Raw genomic sequence first — 17649 nt, forward strand, 5'->3', positions numbered from 1 at the left:
CTTCACCATGGGAGCTTCCGCCACACAGGGGTGTGGCTATAGAGACCCCGAGGATGCACCTGGAGCCCATCCGAGGCATATAAAAGGGGCCGCCTCCCTCCAGTGAGGGCGAGAGTCGGGAGGAAGAAGACAAAGCGTGTTGGAGAGGAGTGGAGGCGGACCAGAGAGAGAGAAAGGCATTGTGTTGTGGCCAAGGACTTGAAAGGGTGAATGGTGCTTTGGCACTGGATTGTGCACTTTACTGTAAATATTAATGTATAATAAACGTGTGTTGGGTGACATGAACCTGTCTGCCTGTCTGTGTCCAAGCCAGTCTCCACAATATATATAATATATAATATATAATATATATAATATATGGTTAGCATCTGACGCCACCTACCGGGAACAAGCTACTCTTATACTCTGAAGACTGGAAGGGGTGGAGCTTCTTAGTAAGGAGGTGGGATCAGTTGTCTCTCTTGGGTGTTTTTTACTGATTGCGTGGAAGAAACAAGAACATGGTGTCAGCGCTCCCTCTCATCCCAGGGTGGTATTGCTTACCTTGTCAGAGCCTGGAAGGTGGTCCCCAGATAAACATCCATCCATCCATTTTCCAACCCACTGAATCCGATGCACGACAAAATATAGGCTAGATATCAAAGTTTTTGAAAACCTCCACATGTTTCAGAAAAACTCTTTTTGGCTCGTCATAAAACAACATTGCAAGTCATGCGTTAATAATGCTATTTGACATTCAGAAACTCATTAATAAGTTTATACTAAGTGGTCAAGCAGTAAACCAGGCATTTTTCATAAAAATGGACTGATTTTATTAATGGGATTGATAAAGAACAACATCCCATTACATTTAAGAAATGGTTTATGTTAATTGGTTATGCCCCAGAACTCACCACTGTCTCCATTAACACATTTTTAGCTAATAAAATGTTCCTGTTACAGCACATCTGCCATATTCTTATGATCTGATTTTTTTTTTTTTTGTTTCTAAAAATGTATCTGAAAGGTGGACATGAATTGAGATGAATTTTTGAGAATTTTCCTGATAATACTGTGAAGACATTAAATATGGTAGGACTCATTGAAGTTTTTCTGTGCAGATTTTTTACTAGTAAATATTGTTCCATTTCACTGAAATTTTGTAGTTCCTGCTTCCTATGTTAAACATGTGCCAATACATTGGAACACCGTGCTCACTGATTGATTATAGCTGAATTTGTGGATGTAAACTTGAGCCCAATGCTGTGTTTCTTTGGATAACATTTTAAAAACTAACTTTTATTTTGATGATCAATATACATTTAATGCCATTTTTGGAGTTCTTGATCACTGGGGAAAAAAATTCAGAACCAGACCAACAGCCATATGTAGGCAGTAGTGAAGAATAATAGTGGTCTTTGTATTGTTTAAGGTCTGCACTGTCAAAATGGCCTCCTTATAAAAAAATATTATTTCATATACTATATTCTATTATCACTGTGTTTTTAGTGCTTCCTTTTCTTTTTTACTATACATTGATTTTATTCTTTGGCTATATTAATCCATGAGAAAGAATTTTTTTGGCACTACCAAGAGAAATAACAAGAAAAGTTTTTGTTTTGCAAGAGCTCTAGAGGAAAGGTGGTGAAGCTCCCAGTTAGAAATTGACTGGTTTATTATACCATGATAGTTTTATCCTAAAGTTAAAAAAGTGTTATCATTCCTGGCATTTTGAAAACCTCCAACAGACACTGGACATGTTGCAGCACCTGGGACATCTGGCCTCCAGACTTTTCTGCAAGTTCTAATCACACTTGGATGAGACATCAGTCTGTTCTCTGTGGCAAAGCACCCCTAGGAATCTGTGGCAGCGCAAGGTTTTTAGATTATGATAAAAAGAGTGAAGTAGTGTAGACCCCATGAGTGTAGGTGTACAGGAGGATAGCTGTGCAACCACAGAACTCTTGATGAGGAGAATTTGCTGATTAGACTAAAGTGTGCAAAAGAGCTGTATAATTAAAATGTATTATTAGTGCAGCTACCCCTCATCTAGGGTCCACGGGTCATTTTGCGCACCTGTACTCACTTGGGATAAAAGATCAGGAACAAGGGAATTGAGAGGAAAGAAATCAGGAGAAGAAAAGAGTAGGATCGACTTGGAGCCAGTGCAGGTGGAAAGTGATGAGTGGTTGTGCAAGCCCCATTGATGAGCATAGGTAGTGGTGCTCCAGGAATGGATCAGACTGGTCCTGTTGAACTTAGAAGCAGGAAAGATCAAATGCTTCAGGGGTGGCAGGATGAGGTAGACATGCTTTGAGCGTCCCGGCTGATGCCGACAGAAGATGGCTAGGACAGGAGTCATTTTATGGACTGCAGTCGCCAGTTTCTTAGCCTTCCTAAGCACACCTTATAATACCTGAGCAACGCGAGATGACACAGAGAGAGAGAGAGAGAGAGAGATGTACTGGGGAATAATTTCAAAGGCTCTGGTTTTATCCTTGGTGTTGACAGATTATTTATTGTTATTTATTGGATATTAACTTATTCATGGGAACACTGTATTTATGAATTATTCATTTACACAATATTTACTGTGATGAGTTATGCTTCTACACACATGAAACATGGTTGGTTGTAATGTCTTCCTGAATATTGGTTATTAATTGCTGTTTTTCCACAGTGGGGACCAGCTATTATTGATTTTACGCGTGATTCAAAAAAATATGCTGATGTACTAACGTCATCCTTCCAAGTTGAATTGGAAGAAGTACCGAGGTATCATGCTACTGGTGTGTGAGAGTTAAAACACAAATTTTGCCAAGCCATGCTGAAATATTTAAAGATTTTTTCCTTGAGATATTTTTGATTTTTTTTGTGCCTGCACAGTAGTGTTTGGAGAACGGTTTGGGAAGTTGCTCATTATATGTACTTGTTCTTGTTACTTGTATTAAGAACAAGTGTTGGCTAGGCAAGGCAGGGAACAGAGCCGCAACTTTCTGCAAGTAAACAACCTGTGTCGTAGCGTCAAATAGTTTAAAGTAACAGCAGTGTCTTCGTGGGAAGAACTTAAGGAATAGATCAACAGAGCCCCATTTACCACTCTACTAGCAGCTCTAGCGCTAGTAGAAAGCAAAGATGTACACGGTCATTCCTTAGGAAAAAAACATTTATTTTAAATACAGGTAGGGCAGCTGACATCAAAACAGTTAAGAGAGGGGCTCCGCAGTATGTAAATAGGCATGTAGCAAGACAGCGCTGATCAGGTACAAGCAGCAGTAAAAGCAGACAAGTGAATAAAGAAATAACTAGTGTCTGATATCGGTAAGTGAGTTTTCTCAGTAAGAAGGAAGTAGGGTGTAGAAAATTGAACTAAATATGACAGGTCCTAGCAGTTGGGAAAGCTTGTGCAAGTAACGAGTGCAACAGTATAAGGGTTCATTAATAGAAAGTGTAACTCTGGAAATTCTAACTAAGGAAGTATTAGTAGGGATGTAAAGATAAGAAAACAGACAGGGAAAAAGTAAAGTTTAATAACTTCTGTAAAAGACATACAGCAGGCAGTCGATGCGGAAAGTATTACAGAAGCTTAAGGGGCCAGAAAGGGGTAAATAACTCCAGTAGCTCATTATTCTATTAATTTATTAATGTACTAATTTAAGTTAAATCATTTAAATTTAGTACAATGATTTAAGCAGTTTAGCAATGCAAAGCCAAATTTTATAAATGAGGCCAGTGCAATGCAAGCCCTGTTGGTTGCTGTACTTTTTGTAGAATTTTTTGGAGGAATAAGTCCTTCCTGAAGGCAACATCTACAGTCGATGTCATCTGATAGAGCAACTCAAGGTCAGGGTCGCTGAACTGGAGGAGGAGTTGGCTGGTCTGTGCTGTAATAGAGAATTGGCAGACCTGGCCCAGGTGTCCTTTAGAGATATGTGTGCACCCCTAAGATTGCGTGGGAGGAGACTCCAGACAAGATACAGTGCATCCAGAAAGTATTCACAGCGCTTCACTTTTTCCACATTTTGTTATGTTACAGCCTTATTCCAAAATGGATTAAATTCATTTTTTCCTCAGAATTCTGCACATAACACTCCATAATGACAACGTGAAAAAAGTTTACTTGAGGTTTTTGCAAATTTATTAAAAATAAAAAAACTGAGAAATCCCATGTACATAAGTATTCACAGCCTTTGCTCAATACTTTGTCGATGCACCTTTGGCAGCAATTACAGCCTCAAGTCTTGTTGAATATGATGCCACAAGCTTGGCACACCTATCCTTGGCCAGTTTCGCCAATTCCTCTTTGCAGCACCTCTCAAGCTCCATCAGGTTGGATGGGAAGCGTTGGTGCACAGCCATTTTAAGATCTCTCCAGAGATGTTCAATTGGATTCAAGTCTGGGCTCTGGCTGGGCCACTCAAGGACATTCACAGAGTTTTCCTGGAGCCACTCCTTTGATATCTTGGCTGTGTGCTTAGGGTCGTTGTCCTGCTGAAAGATGAACCGTTGCCCCAGTCTGAGGTCAAGAGCGCTCTGGAGCAGGTTTTCATCCAGGATGTCTCTGTACATTGCTGCAGTCATCTTTCCCTTTATCCTGACTAGTCTCCCAGTTCCTGCTGCTGAAAAACATCCCCACAGCATGATGCTGCCACCAGTGCTTCACTGTAGGGATGGTGCCAGGTTTACTCCAAACGTGACGCCTGGCATTCACACCAAAGAGTTCAATCTTTGTCTCATCAGACCAGAGAATTTTATTTCTCATGGTCTGAGAGTCCTTCAGGTGCCTTTGGCAAACTCCAGGTGGGCTGCCATGTGCCTTTTACTAAGGAGTGGCTTCCGTCTGGCCACTCTACCATACAGGCCTGATTGGTGGATTGCTGTAGAGATGGTTGTCCTTCTGGAAGGTTCTCCTCTCTCCACAGAGGACCTCTGGAGCTCTGACAGAGTGACCATCGGATTCTTGGTCACCTCTCTGACTAAGGCCCTTCTCCCCCGATCGCTCAGTTTAGATGGCCGGCCATCTCTAGGAAGAGTCCTGGTGGTTTCGAACTTCTTCCACTTACAGATGATGGAGGCCACTGTGCTCATTGGGACCTTCAAAGCAGCAGAAATTTTTCTGTAACCTTCCCCAGATATGTGCCTCGAGACAATCCTGTCTCAGAGGTCTACAGACAATTCCTTTGACTTCATGCTTGGTTTGTGCTCTGACATGAACTATCAACTGTGGGACCTTCTATAGACAGGTGTGTGCCTTTCCAAAGCATGTCCAGTCAACTGAATTTACCACAGGTGGACTCCAATTAAGCTGCAGAAACATCTCAAGGATGATCAGGGGAAACAGGATGCACCTGTGTTCAATTTCGAGCTTCATGGCAAAGGCTGTGAATACTTGTGTACATGTGCTTTCTCAATTTTTTTATTTTTAATAAATTTGCAAAACCCTCAAGTAAATTTTTTTCACGTTGTCATTATGGGGTGTTGTGTGTAGAATTCTGAGGAAAAAAATGAATTTAATCCATTTTGGAATAAGGCTGTAACATAACAAAATGTGGAAAAAGTGATGCGCTGTGAATACTTTCCAGATGCACTGTATGTAGGGATAGGTGGGTCACAGTTGCAAGGCAGAGGGTGCGCACTGTCTGGAGGCATCAACCCCAGAATTGAAAGTGTCAAACCATTTTCAGGTCCTTGTGGAGCTGGATGGTCTCTCTGGACACGCTGAGGTAGGCATGCATGAGGAACCTCAACGGACTGCCTCAAAACCAATCCCTAGAAAAACATAGGTTGGGATAGTGGGGGACTGAAGTGCATGTTTGCTCCAGAGACAGAGAGTTTTGCACAGTGTGTTGCCTTCTGGGTGCACAAATTAGTGATCTCCAAGGAAGAGTTGATAGGCTCTTGGCCAGAGCAGGGGTGGATCCAGCTGTACATTATCCATGTTGGAAAAAATTACATACATAAGAGTAATCTTTCAGTTCTGCAGTCCAGACTTAAAATATTTAGGTGCCAGGCTGAGGAGCAGAACTGACAGGGTAGTTTTTTCTGAAGTTCAACCTGTTGTCATGTGCCTGTCCAGGTAAGATTGAGCAGATTAGAAGGTTTAATCTGTGGCTCAAATCTTTGTGTAGGATGGAAAAATATATGTTTATGGGCCAATGGGACTCTTTTGGAACAAATGGGACCTGTTCCAACATGATGGGTTACATTTGAACTGGAGGGGCACCAATATGTTGGGGAGGCATATGAGTAGGTTAGTTGAGGTCAGTCAGTCAGTTATTATCCAACCCGTTATATCCTAATACAGGGTCACGGGGGTCTGCTGGAGCCAATCCCAGCCAGCACTAGATAAATTGGAAAGATAAATTGGAAGGTGTCCAGTCTAGTATTGTGTGCTAGAGAGTTCACTGGAAAAAGCACACTTTTACTCAAATTAATTTTGAGTCCAGATATCTTTTGAAAATCTGCTAGCACTTTTAGGACTACTAGCAATTTTGTGGGTCAGATACAATATATACAGTACCATATCATTTGCATATAGTGATATTTTCTGTTCAAGTCCTTCACTGAAATTCCCCTATATCTGTAATGCATTTCAAAAGTAAACAGTCAATGGCTCAACGGCAATTGTAAAAAGCAATGGTGATAGGGGACACCCTTGCTGAGTATAGCGTTCTAGTTTGAAGTAGTCTGAAATAATGTTGTTAATATGAAATGAAGCTTCAGGACTAGTATAGAGGTAATTTGATCCATGAACATATATTTGGGCCAAACCCAAATTTGTGCAATGTGGTGAATAGGTAATCCCATTCAAACATATCAAATGCTTTTTCTGCATCCAAAGACAGTAAGATCTCTGGGGTGTTAGATTTAAGGGGTGAATATATTATATTAAACAAATGTTGAGATTATAAACTGAGTGTCTGCCTTTAATAAATCCTGTTTGTTCTTGTGATATTACCTAAGGCAGCATTTCTCAGTCCTTCTAGCTAGAACTTTGGAGAGTATCTTAATGTCATTATTCAGGAGTGATATTGGTCTGTATGATGCACCTTGTAGTAAGTCTTTATTTTTCTTAGGAAAGACAGAAATTAATACTTGACGAAAGGTCTGAGGTAGAATTTTGTTGTCTTTAGTGTTTATAAACATTACTAATAATAGTAGAGCTAACTTATTTGAGTTTTTTGTTTTTTTTATAAAATTTCATTAGGTTGCCATCAGGGCCAGCTGCTTTCCACTTTGAAGTGAGTTTATAGTGTTTTTAGAAACATCATTTTGCTTTGTCAGCAGTTCATGGTAATCTTATGTTCACTGGCAAACTAATAATAATTATAGTCACACTCCAATTCAGAGAAACAAGGAGCATGAGTCTGTCCTGGCAGCAGTGGGCACAATTCAGGAAAAAAGCCATGGACAGTAAATTGCACTGGAACCAATCAACCAAACCTGCATGACTTTGAAAAGGTAGGAGGTTAACTGAAGTACCCAGAAGAACAGCATAGAGACACATGGTGAACATGCAAACTCCATGCAGACAATGAGGTGCTGGATTTTAATGTAGTATACTGGATCTGTAAAGTGGCAGTGCTGATCATTGTGCACTACTTTGCTACCTAAGCTATGAATATTTTAGCTATTTTTCAACTAAATGTCTAAAATTTCTTAAATTGACTACATTTACACTTACCTCCTGCTCATCTGTCTTAAACCTACAGTTAATTATACTCTGACAGGAAAAAACAGTATGCTATGGGTGAAACAAATCTAAAAAATACATTTTTGTCTTAGCATTTTTTTTGCATTCTGTAGATTGTTTTGTTTTACTATACTGATGCAATTTTTCCATGGAAAGTCTGGCTTTTTTGACTAAATATGAGTGGAAATCTCTACATATAAAACAAACAAGTTATTTAAAGTTAAAATAGCAGACATAACAAATTATTTGAAGGATTGGATGATAACTTTATCTACTCAAAATTTCATAAACTACTGTAAATATCTGAAAGAATAAGTTATGACATTTAAAAATGCCTGAAATATTGATATCAAATTTCTTTTTAAACTGTGGGTTTTTGACCCTCATTCCCCCCACAAAGTCTTAAATGCCCCTTGTGTTAAATTTAAGTGAGGTTTACCCTCAATTTCAAAAATGAATTTCAAGCCCTGCCATCCAGACAGTCTTCAGATGCCATTAAGCAGGCTAACAAAATGTAAGGGTATGTAATGTCCTGATGTGTGAAATGTAAGTCCAAGAAGGCTATGCTTAAGCTTAATAACACACTGGTGAGGCCTCATCTGGAGTACCGTGTTCAGTTTTGATCCAGCTCTAGAGAAAATCCAGAGAAGAGCAGCTGTGCTGATTCCAGGACTGCACGGTATGAAGTATGAGGAAACATTAAAAGAGCTGAGCCTTTTCAGTTTAAGCAAAATGAGATTAAGAGGAGATCTGATTGAAGTGTTTAAAAGTATGAAGGGAATTAGTCCAGCAGATTGAGGCTGTTACTTTAAAATGAATTCAACAGTAACCAAGGGCATAGTTAGGAACTTGTTAAGGGTAAATTTCATACAGACATTAGGTTTTTCTTCATACAGAGAACCTTGGACACATGACCAAGTAATGTGGTAGACAGTAGAATTTTTAGGGACCTTCAAAACTCGACTTGATGTTACATTGGAGGAATTAAGTGGATAGGATTGGTGAGCTTTGTTGGGCTGAATGGCTTGTTGTTGTCTAAGTTGTTTTAATGTTATAATAATTTATTTTAATCTTAATAACAAAAAAAGCATCAGCTATTATAATGTTGTACTCCTCAATACATAAATGGTTAAAGTCCCATTTCAGTGTTTTCTCCTGGAACTTTTGTACGTTTCTTTTGCTCATTAATAAAAACTCAGTCTGTGTATTAATAACTTGTTGACTGTTAGGGATTCATATTCAATACTCTCATTTAATGCAGTCTCAAGCAGTATGTGAGCCTGTTGTGGCAAGCAGATGAAAATTATCTCTAACTATAAACAGATGTTATTTTTAATTTCATGTACAGCTGTGTGATGGACTGCAAGCTGTTGAAAGTACTTGTGCTAAACATATTTAGTACTTTAGGAAATAAAGCCTGTTTTTCATTTCTGGTTTCAGCTCTTGCCCTTGCCCATTGTTTCCACTCAGAGCCTCTCCTCAGTTCCTGTTATGCAAATTGCCTGTTATGTTCTGTTTGCACTCGGCCTAGTTTTGTTTTGCAACAGATGCACAATACAGCTTCCAAATAATCAAAGATGATTTGAATTGTAACTACTGTTGTGATTACATCAATAGTTTATATTATTTATTTATTTAGTAAATTGACTTTGCCAATTAGTATTGAGTGATTTTTAACACAGATATGAATGAACATTGTATTATGATTAAAAAGTTACCAAATGAACAATGATGTATGTTATTATACTGATAATTACTGACACATTCTGATTGGGTTAATTTTGCCTGCAGGGTTTCCAGATTCTCTTTTATTCTCTGAATGTGCAAATAAATGCGAGAGAGGAAGTTAAAGGCTCCGTTTTTTTACCAGATTTATCTTGATTTGTAGCTGAGCTAGGTAGTTTGCCTTTCAGATAAGAAAAGCAAAATGCTATTGCTGTTTAGGACAAGTTTCTAGAGAACTGGTGGAGGAGGACCTCACAATGAAAGCATATGTCCTAGGAGCTTTAGAGTTGCTGCAACTGCAGATTTTTTTAATGGTCAGTGAAACAGGTTATCTTACACAGTTTGTTTTCTGTACATGGCCATTGGGCAGCATTGCCGTTTTCACTCAAACTTCCTCTCCTTTGGCATCATTTCGTTATTTCAGTCCCTTTTCTCTTCAGATGAGTAGTTTGCAGTGTACAAAAGTTTCTAATTCCAACTTTAACATAGTCAATTAAGCGAAAACACTTTAGTACATTGTACAAGAAACATCTAATATCATTTAAGTTTAAAAATATGATTTTACATATCAGAATTTGTTTAATTTATTACTAAAATTATATGAGACTAATCCCAGGAGACAAACACCACAAACCCATTTTATTTAATGATTGATATTGTGTTTTTTTTTATCATGAAATAAAGTAACTTGCGTCGTGTGCAAATAATAAGCACACCCCTTCATACAGTAGCTTGTAGAACTGTTAACCTGAAGTTACCAAGCAGTTACTTGAAGTAATCATTTTCTGTATAAATTTATTAGCCTCTGCCATTGTGTTTTTGCAGACTCCTCTTTACAACACTGCTTCAGTCATTTATTTACGTCTGTCTCATGGTCCTGCCACAGCGTCTGATTGGGGCTGAGATCTGGGCTCTTCTATTTCTTAGTCAACTATTCAGATTATTGTCCTTCTAAATTTACTTGTGTTGTTGTTATTGTCATTCTGTGTGATCTAGTTATGGACAGGCTGTAGATAAATGAGCTGTCATTTTCTTATCAGAGGACTCTGGTGTGATGGGGCTTTTGTGGTGGATTCAGTAATTCCAAAACATGGATTTCCTTTGGTTGCAAATTAGCTGCAAATTCATCCTCCATTGTGCTTGATGGTTAGTATTGGGTTCTTTTGGTCATAATCTATATTAGTGTTGCATATAACAAAAATAACTCAGTTTTGTTCCCTTCAGCCCAGAGGACAGTATGCAACTTGGAAAATAGAATCCATGTAACAGTGCTGTTTTTGGAGAGAAGCTATACTCGTATGAAAGCTGTACTCATTCAGTCTTTTTCTGATAGTAGATTCATGAACTATAGCATTTATTATATTGACAGTCAAATCAAATCAAAATGTATTTATAAAGCACAATTTGAAAAACACCATAAGTGTAAACCAATGTGCTGTACAATAAAATCAAAACTATTAGAAGTAAGTAAATCAATAAACAAACAAAATAATTACATAAATACTAAAACAAATAAGTTAAAGGAACCAATTAGCAGATAAACAATTAACAGAAAAACAGTGAATAAGAAAAATTAATAAATTGATAATTGAGTCAATACATCCCTGGATGTAGTTTTTGAGAAATTTGTAATTTTTCTTAATTTTATTTTTTCAAGCATTATATGGTGTGATTTTTGTTTAAGTTGAAGTTAGATGGCATAATACTATTTTTTTACCTTTTACAGCAGCGGTTCTCAAACTGAAGTAACAAAAAAGGGGCGCGAATGTTGCTATATGTAGCGTAATTTCTGTATTCATAGGAAAATTTTAAATTTGTAGCGGTGTATCGGCAGCAAAAAATATAGGAATAAATTTAATTAGGGTTTCAAAAAAAATGTTAGGGAGGCACGATTAAAACCGTTATGAGAACTCGGGTCGCAAATACTTAAAAGTTGAGAGACGCTGTTTTACAGAATAGTGACAGCAGTATAATAGAAATTACAAACAATAAATGAAATAGTGGACAGTATACAATATTATGTAAAACACATCAGGTATGCTTCTGCATTAGTTAATCCTCACAACTTGTTGAGTAGGCTTATGACCTGAGGGGGGGAAAAAATCAAAATCTGGTGTTGTGAGTGCTAACGGGTGTAACTTTTAAGAGAATGAAACATGGAGAAAACTCAATTCAGCAGGGCGTCTGAGTTGTTTTAAAAATACTGCCTGGTTTTCCCAGATGGGAGATGTGTACCAGTACTATACTTTGACGACTTTACCAACTTCTTTAGTTTTTTTTGGTCTTGACCTGAGCAGATGTTGTACATCAACAGCAACAATTTACTTTTATTTAGCCCAAAATCACACAAAGAATGCCTCAAAGGGTTTTAAAAGGCCCCATTTTATTGACAGCTCCCCAGAAGGCAAGAAAAAACTCAAAAAACCTTGCAGTTTTAGGAAGGGCGATTCAAAGCAAGACCCACTTCCCAGTAGGTTGGGTGTTCAATGGATGTCAAAAAAACAGGGTAAATACAAGACAGTGTGTACCACAAGGTTTTACAGTCAGAGAGGGCAGACTATACTGTCTGATGGTCATATACCAAAATAAATGCCTAGCTGGCAGAGTTCATGATAAATTGTGGACTGCTGCTCAAGCACTTACAGAGGAAATCTTAGTGCAGAAAAATCAGTTAATTCAAATGGACTACAGAGAACAGAGCATGTGGACCCCATTCTGCATGGTGCCCAAGGATCCCTCTTCAGAAAGCAATTCTGGTACATTGGTGAATGCTGCTGCTAGCTTCTTTTATTTTTAATTAACAGCCTATCTCAAATTTTTGAAATTTGCTACTGTCAGATATCAAATAGATCACAATAAAAACATTTCGAATAAACACCTTCTCACAGTCTGGTACTTATCTTCCTTCCTGAGGACTATCTGTAATCTTACTTTCAAATCAGATGCTCATTTTGACTCATGAGAGAGCTACATATAGTTGCCTATGTCCAAACACAGGAGAATATAAAAAGAAAAAATGCTATCTAAGGTGTTATCTAAGGGTTGTCCTTCAGACTTGTCAATAGTCATAAAAATGCAGAAAACTGTCTATGTCTTAATCTGAAAGGTAAATCTGTATCAGAGTGTGGAAGTAAATTCTGGATTTCAAGACATGATCATACTTTGCACATTGTAATTTGTGTGCGGCTGTTTCACTGTCATTGTATACTGACCCCTACTTCATTGGTTAAATTTGTTCTTCCTGTATTAGTTGATACAACTTCTCTTTCTAATTGTGCCTTTTGTTGTTCAGACAATTCTGTCAGCCATAGTGCAATCCTGTGACATAACCATAGATTAACTTCCATGCTTTCTTCTGGTCTTCTATTATAATTTCTTGAAATTATGTGACTGAAAGGGGCATTTCTTGTCACTAATTTCAGCATTATCTGGGCTGTCTTGGGTCCTTGGAACACCTAGTTTTCCTTCTGGGCAATATCTAGCACTAGAGCAGAATGAAGACTGAAACGTTCACAGCTCTTTGCACCCCAATTTTGAGTGGTTTCTCTGTGCTCCCAACATATTAAACACAAGTAGATTGTGACTCATATATACAGAATACAATGCCACTTTACAGCAATGTTTTACCACATAGCAATTTACTGGGAGTGTCAGGTACACTGCTAAGGATGAAAGCATACAAATATTACATTTTTGTATTCAGTTTTATTTATTATTTGTGTGCTTTTAAGTATTTTGCTTTAAATAAAATAAACTAAGGTTTGGTGAAATCTTGTGATTCTTTTTCCATTTTTTTTGCATTAAATTTTAATTGAAAAATGATTTCTTTGGTGTACATTAGCATCAAGCATTATTTTCCTGTATGTTATTGTTATAAAAATAGAATTCTTACTTGGCCATATTACCTATCCCTGTCTTAAATAAATTATTTTTATCTACCCTTCTGTAAAATATTTTTTCTTGTATGTTCACAGTGTGAAAAAATACAACATGAGAGAGATGAGGCTGTCAAGCAACTCAAAGAGTTTGAGAGGGGTAAGTTATTTGATAGTATTGCTGTACTTGTTACTTTCAAGAATAATAGGTTAATAGCTTTGTCCAATCTGAAAAGTAAATTGGGCATAAATTGAGCATGTTGCTGATCCAAATATCACTGCTGGCTAGAACATCTGACAATGTTTTGCAGCCATAATAATTTGAACCTTAACATTAAAAAAACTCAGGGGATGATATACTGTTGATTTCATGTAACAGCTCACCTTTAACTTGCAATAAATGGCTCAGCCATTGGGACAACAGAGTCATTTAAGTTTCTGGGCACAGTGCTCTCTAAAACCGTAAGTGGGACAATAAGATCACAATGTATTATTAAGAAAGCCCATCAGAGAATGTTCTTTTTGCATCAGCTGATACAGTCAATTTTCCTCAAGCAATATTGGTCAAATTCTACACAGCCATCATTGAGTCTATTTGACCTCATCTGTAACTATCTGATTTGGTGCTGCCTCCTTTCAGGCTAAGGCCAGTCTGCAGCACACCATCAGAACCTGTGAAAAGATTGTAGGCTCTAATTTACCACACATTTCAGTGTGCTATGAGTCCTGGGTAAGGGAGTGTGCCACAAAGATTATTACTTATCTGACTCACCCAGGACATCACCTATACAAAAGGCTACGCTCCATCAAACACCTTCATATAGTGAAAGATAAAACAACACATCACCTAAACAGTTTTTTTCCAAATGCAGTTATTTTGACTAATCCGGTCTGAGCTTCTTACAAATGCTAATGCTAGCGAGGTGCTGCCGGAGCTGCACAATGTCATCAGTGAGCAGCAAACAGCCCATCCTGGAGGTGTTTTTATTATTGGGAGCAGCTGAAAGAAGAAGAAGAAGAAGAAGGTGCTGTGAGAGGAATAACGCTAAAGCAGCTATGGTATTTGGAATAGTTTGGCTATTCCATGGACCATTATATTGTTACAGGTTAATTACAATCCGATGCCTTAAACTAATAAACAATATGCGGTTAATTTCAGTGTATATGATAAAGCTGCGTCAGGGATGTGGATCTAAAAAAAGAAAGGGAAACCACACTGAAACAAAAACACTGCTTTGTCGCTGGGTGCTGCCAGTTTGTAAAACCGAGTGGAGAACTTGCGTGCACCAGGGTTTGAGCTAAGAATGAAAATGTGCGTGGCTTTATGCCAAGTTTAGGTTTTATACATCACGATTTGAGTGTGGAAATGGGAGTACGCAACATTTTTGTGCGTATGCACCGTTTATACATAAGGCCCCAGCTGATATTGTGTGTTTGCACACATAATACATATATTTTTTTGTGAAACACAAAATGTTAATGTAAATCACTTAAGAATGTTTAATATAAAAAAAGATTTACTGAGTATTACAATTCTCACATATATGACACTGCGTATGGTTGGGTGAGTGAATGTGCCCTGGTTTAGACTGGTGATCTGCTGGTTTCTTCATGCCTTGCACCCTGAGTTGGCAGAATAAATCTTGATTTATGTGATTCTAAATTGTATAGGCAATATACTGTCATCTTAATAGCATCAGACTTTCATTGACAATCTTCACAAATTCAGTTTGACTGCAAGTGTTTTGGACCTCCTCTGAGACTTTTGTAATATTACCCAAATCCTTAGCATGGAGTCATGGTGTTGAATTTAAAACAGCCTAGTTTGGTGAATAAATTTTCTCCAAATTATTATTACAAATATTGCTTTTTAAATCTGAGGACTGTACTTGCACTACCTGGGCCAGTTTCATGCAGATCATTTATTTGCTTAATAATTACTTGTGATGAATAACTACCAGTGTGAGTGAGGGATACTGATTAATGCTCAACCAAACACACTGGAGCTTTCTCATTAAAATTTCACTACTTCATGTGAATTTTTTTTATTTGGCTGCTTTTCTCTGTGAAGAGTATTAAGTCAAGCCTTTGATAACAATAGGAAGATAAATTTATAGGAATATTTTAGAAAACCAGAAGAAACTGCTTACATTTTTTGTCTACCATACTTCATATCTATATTATGTACTAACACATTCAGTGCTTGATTTAGAATTTTTTTTATGTCAGGGGTGTCAATTTTATTGAGAGAAAGAAATAACACATTTTATGTCTGACGAGAGCTGGAATATATCAACAAACAAGTTCCGCCACATATCTTTACAAACAAGACTCACAGGTAACAATTCATTACAATCTTATACTCTGGCTCACATCTCTCTTGAAACTGTCTTCTCTCTTTATCAGCTTTTTATTTCTTGGACATAACCAAAATCAGCATTGAGTGGAAAAAATGACAGCAACTTCAGGTCTAGTGTTTTTACTGCCCTAGGCGAAGCTGTAAATAACCCCTGTTCAATTCACTTTCCCCACTTTTAAGAAATGATGCCAAAGAAAACTAGCAGTTTACTGCAGATATTAGGTAAATTAATATAAATTTGCTTTAGTGTTTAAAAAACTGTATATTTTATTTGCTAAATGTGTAAATGCAAATAACATGTAAATATAATAATATAATATACAGTAATCCCTCCTCCATTGCGGGGGTTGCGTTCCAGAGCCACCCGTGAAATAAGAAAATCCGCGAAGTAGAAACCATATGTTTATATGGTTATTTTTATATTGTAATGCTTGGGTCACAGATTTGCGCAGAAACACAGGAGGTTGTAGAGAGACAGGAACGTTATTCAAACACTGCAAACAAACATTTGTCTCTTTTTCAAAAGTTTAAACTGTGCTCCGTGACAAGACAGAGATGACAGTTCTGTCTCACAATTAAAAGAATGCAAACATATCTTCCTCTTCAAAGGAGTGCGCATCAGGAGCAGAGTCTGTCAGAAAGACAGAGGAAAGCAAACAAATCAATAGGGCTGTTTGGCTTTTAAGTATGCGAAGCACCGCCGGTACAAAGCTGTTGAAGGCGGCAGCTCACACCCCCTCCGTCAGGAGCAGGGGGAGAGAGAGCCAGAGAAAAACAAACAGTCAAAAATCAATACGTGCCCTTCGAGCTTTTAAGTATGCGAAGCACCGTGCAGCATGTCGCTTCAGGAAGCAGCTGCACAAAAGATAGCAACGTGAAGATAATCTTTCAGCATTTTTAGACGAGCGTCCGTATCGTCTAGGTTTGCGAACAGCCCCCCTGCTCACACCCCCTACGTCAGGATCAGAGAAAGTCAGCGCAAGAGAGAGAGAGAGAAAAGTAAGTTGGGTAGCTTCTCAGCCATCTGCCAATAGCGTCCCTTGTATGAAATCAACTGGGCAAACCAACTGAGGAAGCATGTACCAGAAATTAAAAGACCCATTGTCCTCAGAAATCCGCGAACCAGCAAAAAATCCGCGATATATATTTAAATATGCTTACATATAAAATCCGCGATAGAGTGAAGCCGCGAAATGCGAAGCGCGATATAGTGAGGGATCACTGTATAAGTTAATTGATTGATGATATTTCAATTTTGCAAGCAAAGTACCAGCTTTAAAACATAAATAATAATATATTTTATTTAAAAAGCATACACATGATTGCTACATTATATGGTCAGAGATATTGTATAGTTTTCAATAGTTTCATAATTTTTTACATTGATGCTAAGAGAGAATAATAATTAAATAATAATAATATAAAGCAGGTATACTATGCATATATTAAATATGCAATTCAAGAAATGCTAAGGTGGTTAAGTGTATGTTGATCTGTTCAGAGATCAGGCAGAACTCGAGCCTTTGATTATTTTGATACCTCATACTTTGGGGATTTATAATGGACGTATAGTTGATCCTAAAAGCACTCCTAATGGCAGTCCACTGTACTTAAAAAATAAAGGATAAAACAGAAAGAGAAATCCTTGTACTGAATGTATTCAAAATCTGCATCAAGACAATAATGGAAGAGAAAGTAAAGGACACACATGCTAAAAAGGACATAGTAGTTAAACAAAAATAAAACTATGAACTTGCCCCTGGAGAAAATAAAGAAAACAAGGTCTTTCATCTAACAATTGCTTCTGTAAAGCCTAGTGCATTGCACTATGAGATTGGGAAGACCACCTATAAATGGTGCTCTGGTCAGCACATAAGGTTGATGGAGAGCGGCAATCCAACACAAGTGAGAATTTGTTGCTAAAGCAAAGTATATATGTATACCTCAGCATTATTCTGTGTATCACGATCAATGGGCACCTGACCTCATACTGTAAATGCGCTGGTGATGGAGCAAAC

The 17649-nt window shown here is 37.7% G+C and overlaps 1 protein-coding gene across 1 annotated transcript in view; it reads left to right on the forward strand.

Annotated features, from left to right (window-relative positions):
- Positions 1–17649, forward strand: part of shtn1 (shootin 1) — a 278814-nt gene that overhangs the window by 64804 nt on the left and 196361 nt on the right. The window contains exon 3 of the mRNA XM_028796007.2: positions 13372–13432. Within this exon, the coding sequence (XP_028651840.1) occupies positions 13372–13432 (61 nt within the window). The remainder of the gene's footprint in view (positions 1–13371; positions 13433–17649) is intronic.

Source organism: Erpetoichthys calabaricus, chromosome 2 (genome assembly GCF_900747795.2).
Source record: "Erpetoichthys calabaricus chromosome 2, fErpCal1.3, whole genome shotgun sequence".
NCBI classification, from domain to species: Eukaryota; Metazoa; Chordata; class Cladistia; order Polypteriformes; family Polypteridae; genus Erpetoichthys; species Erpetoichthys calabaricus.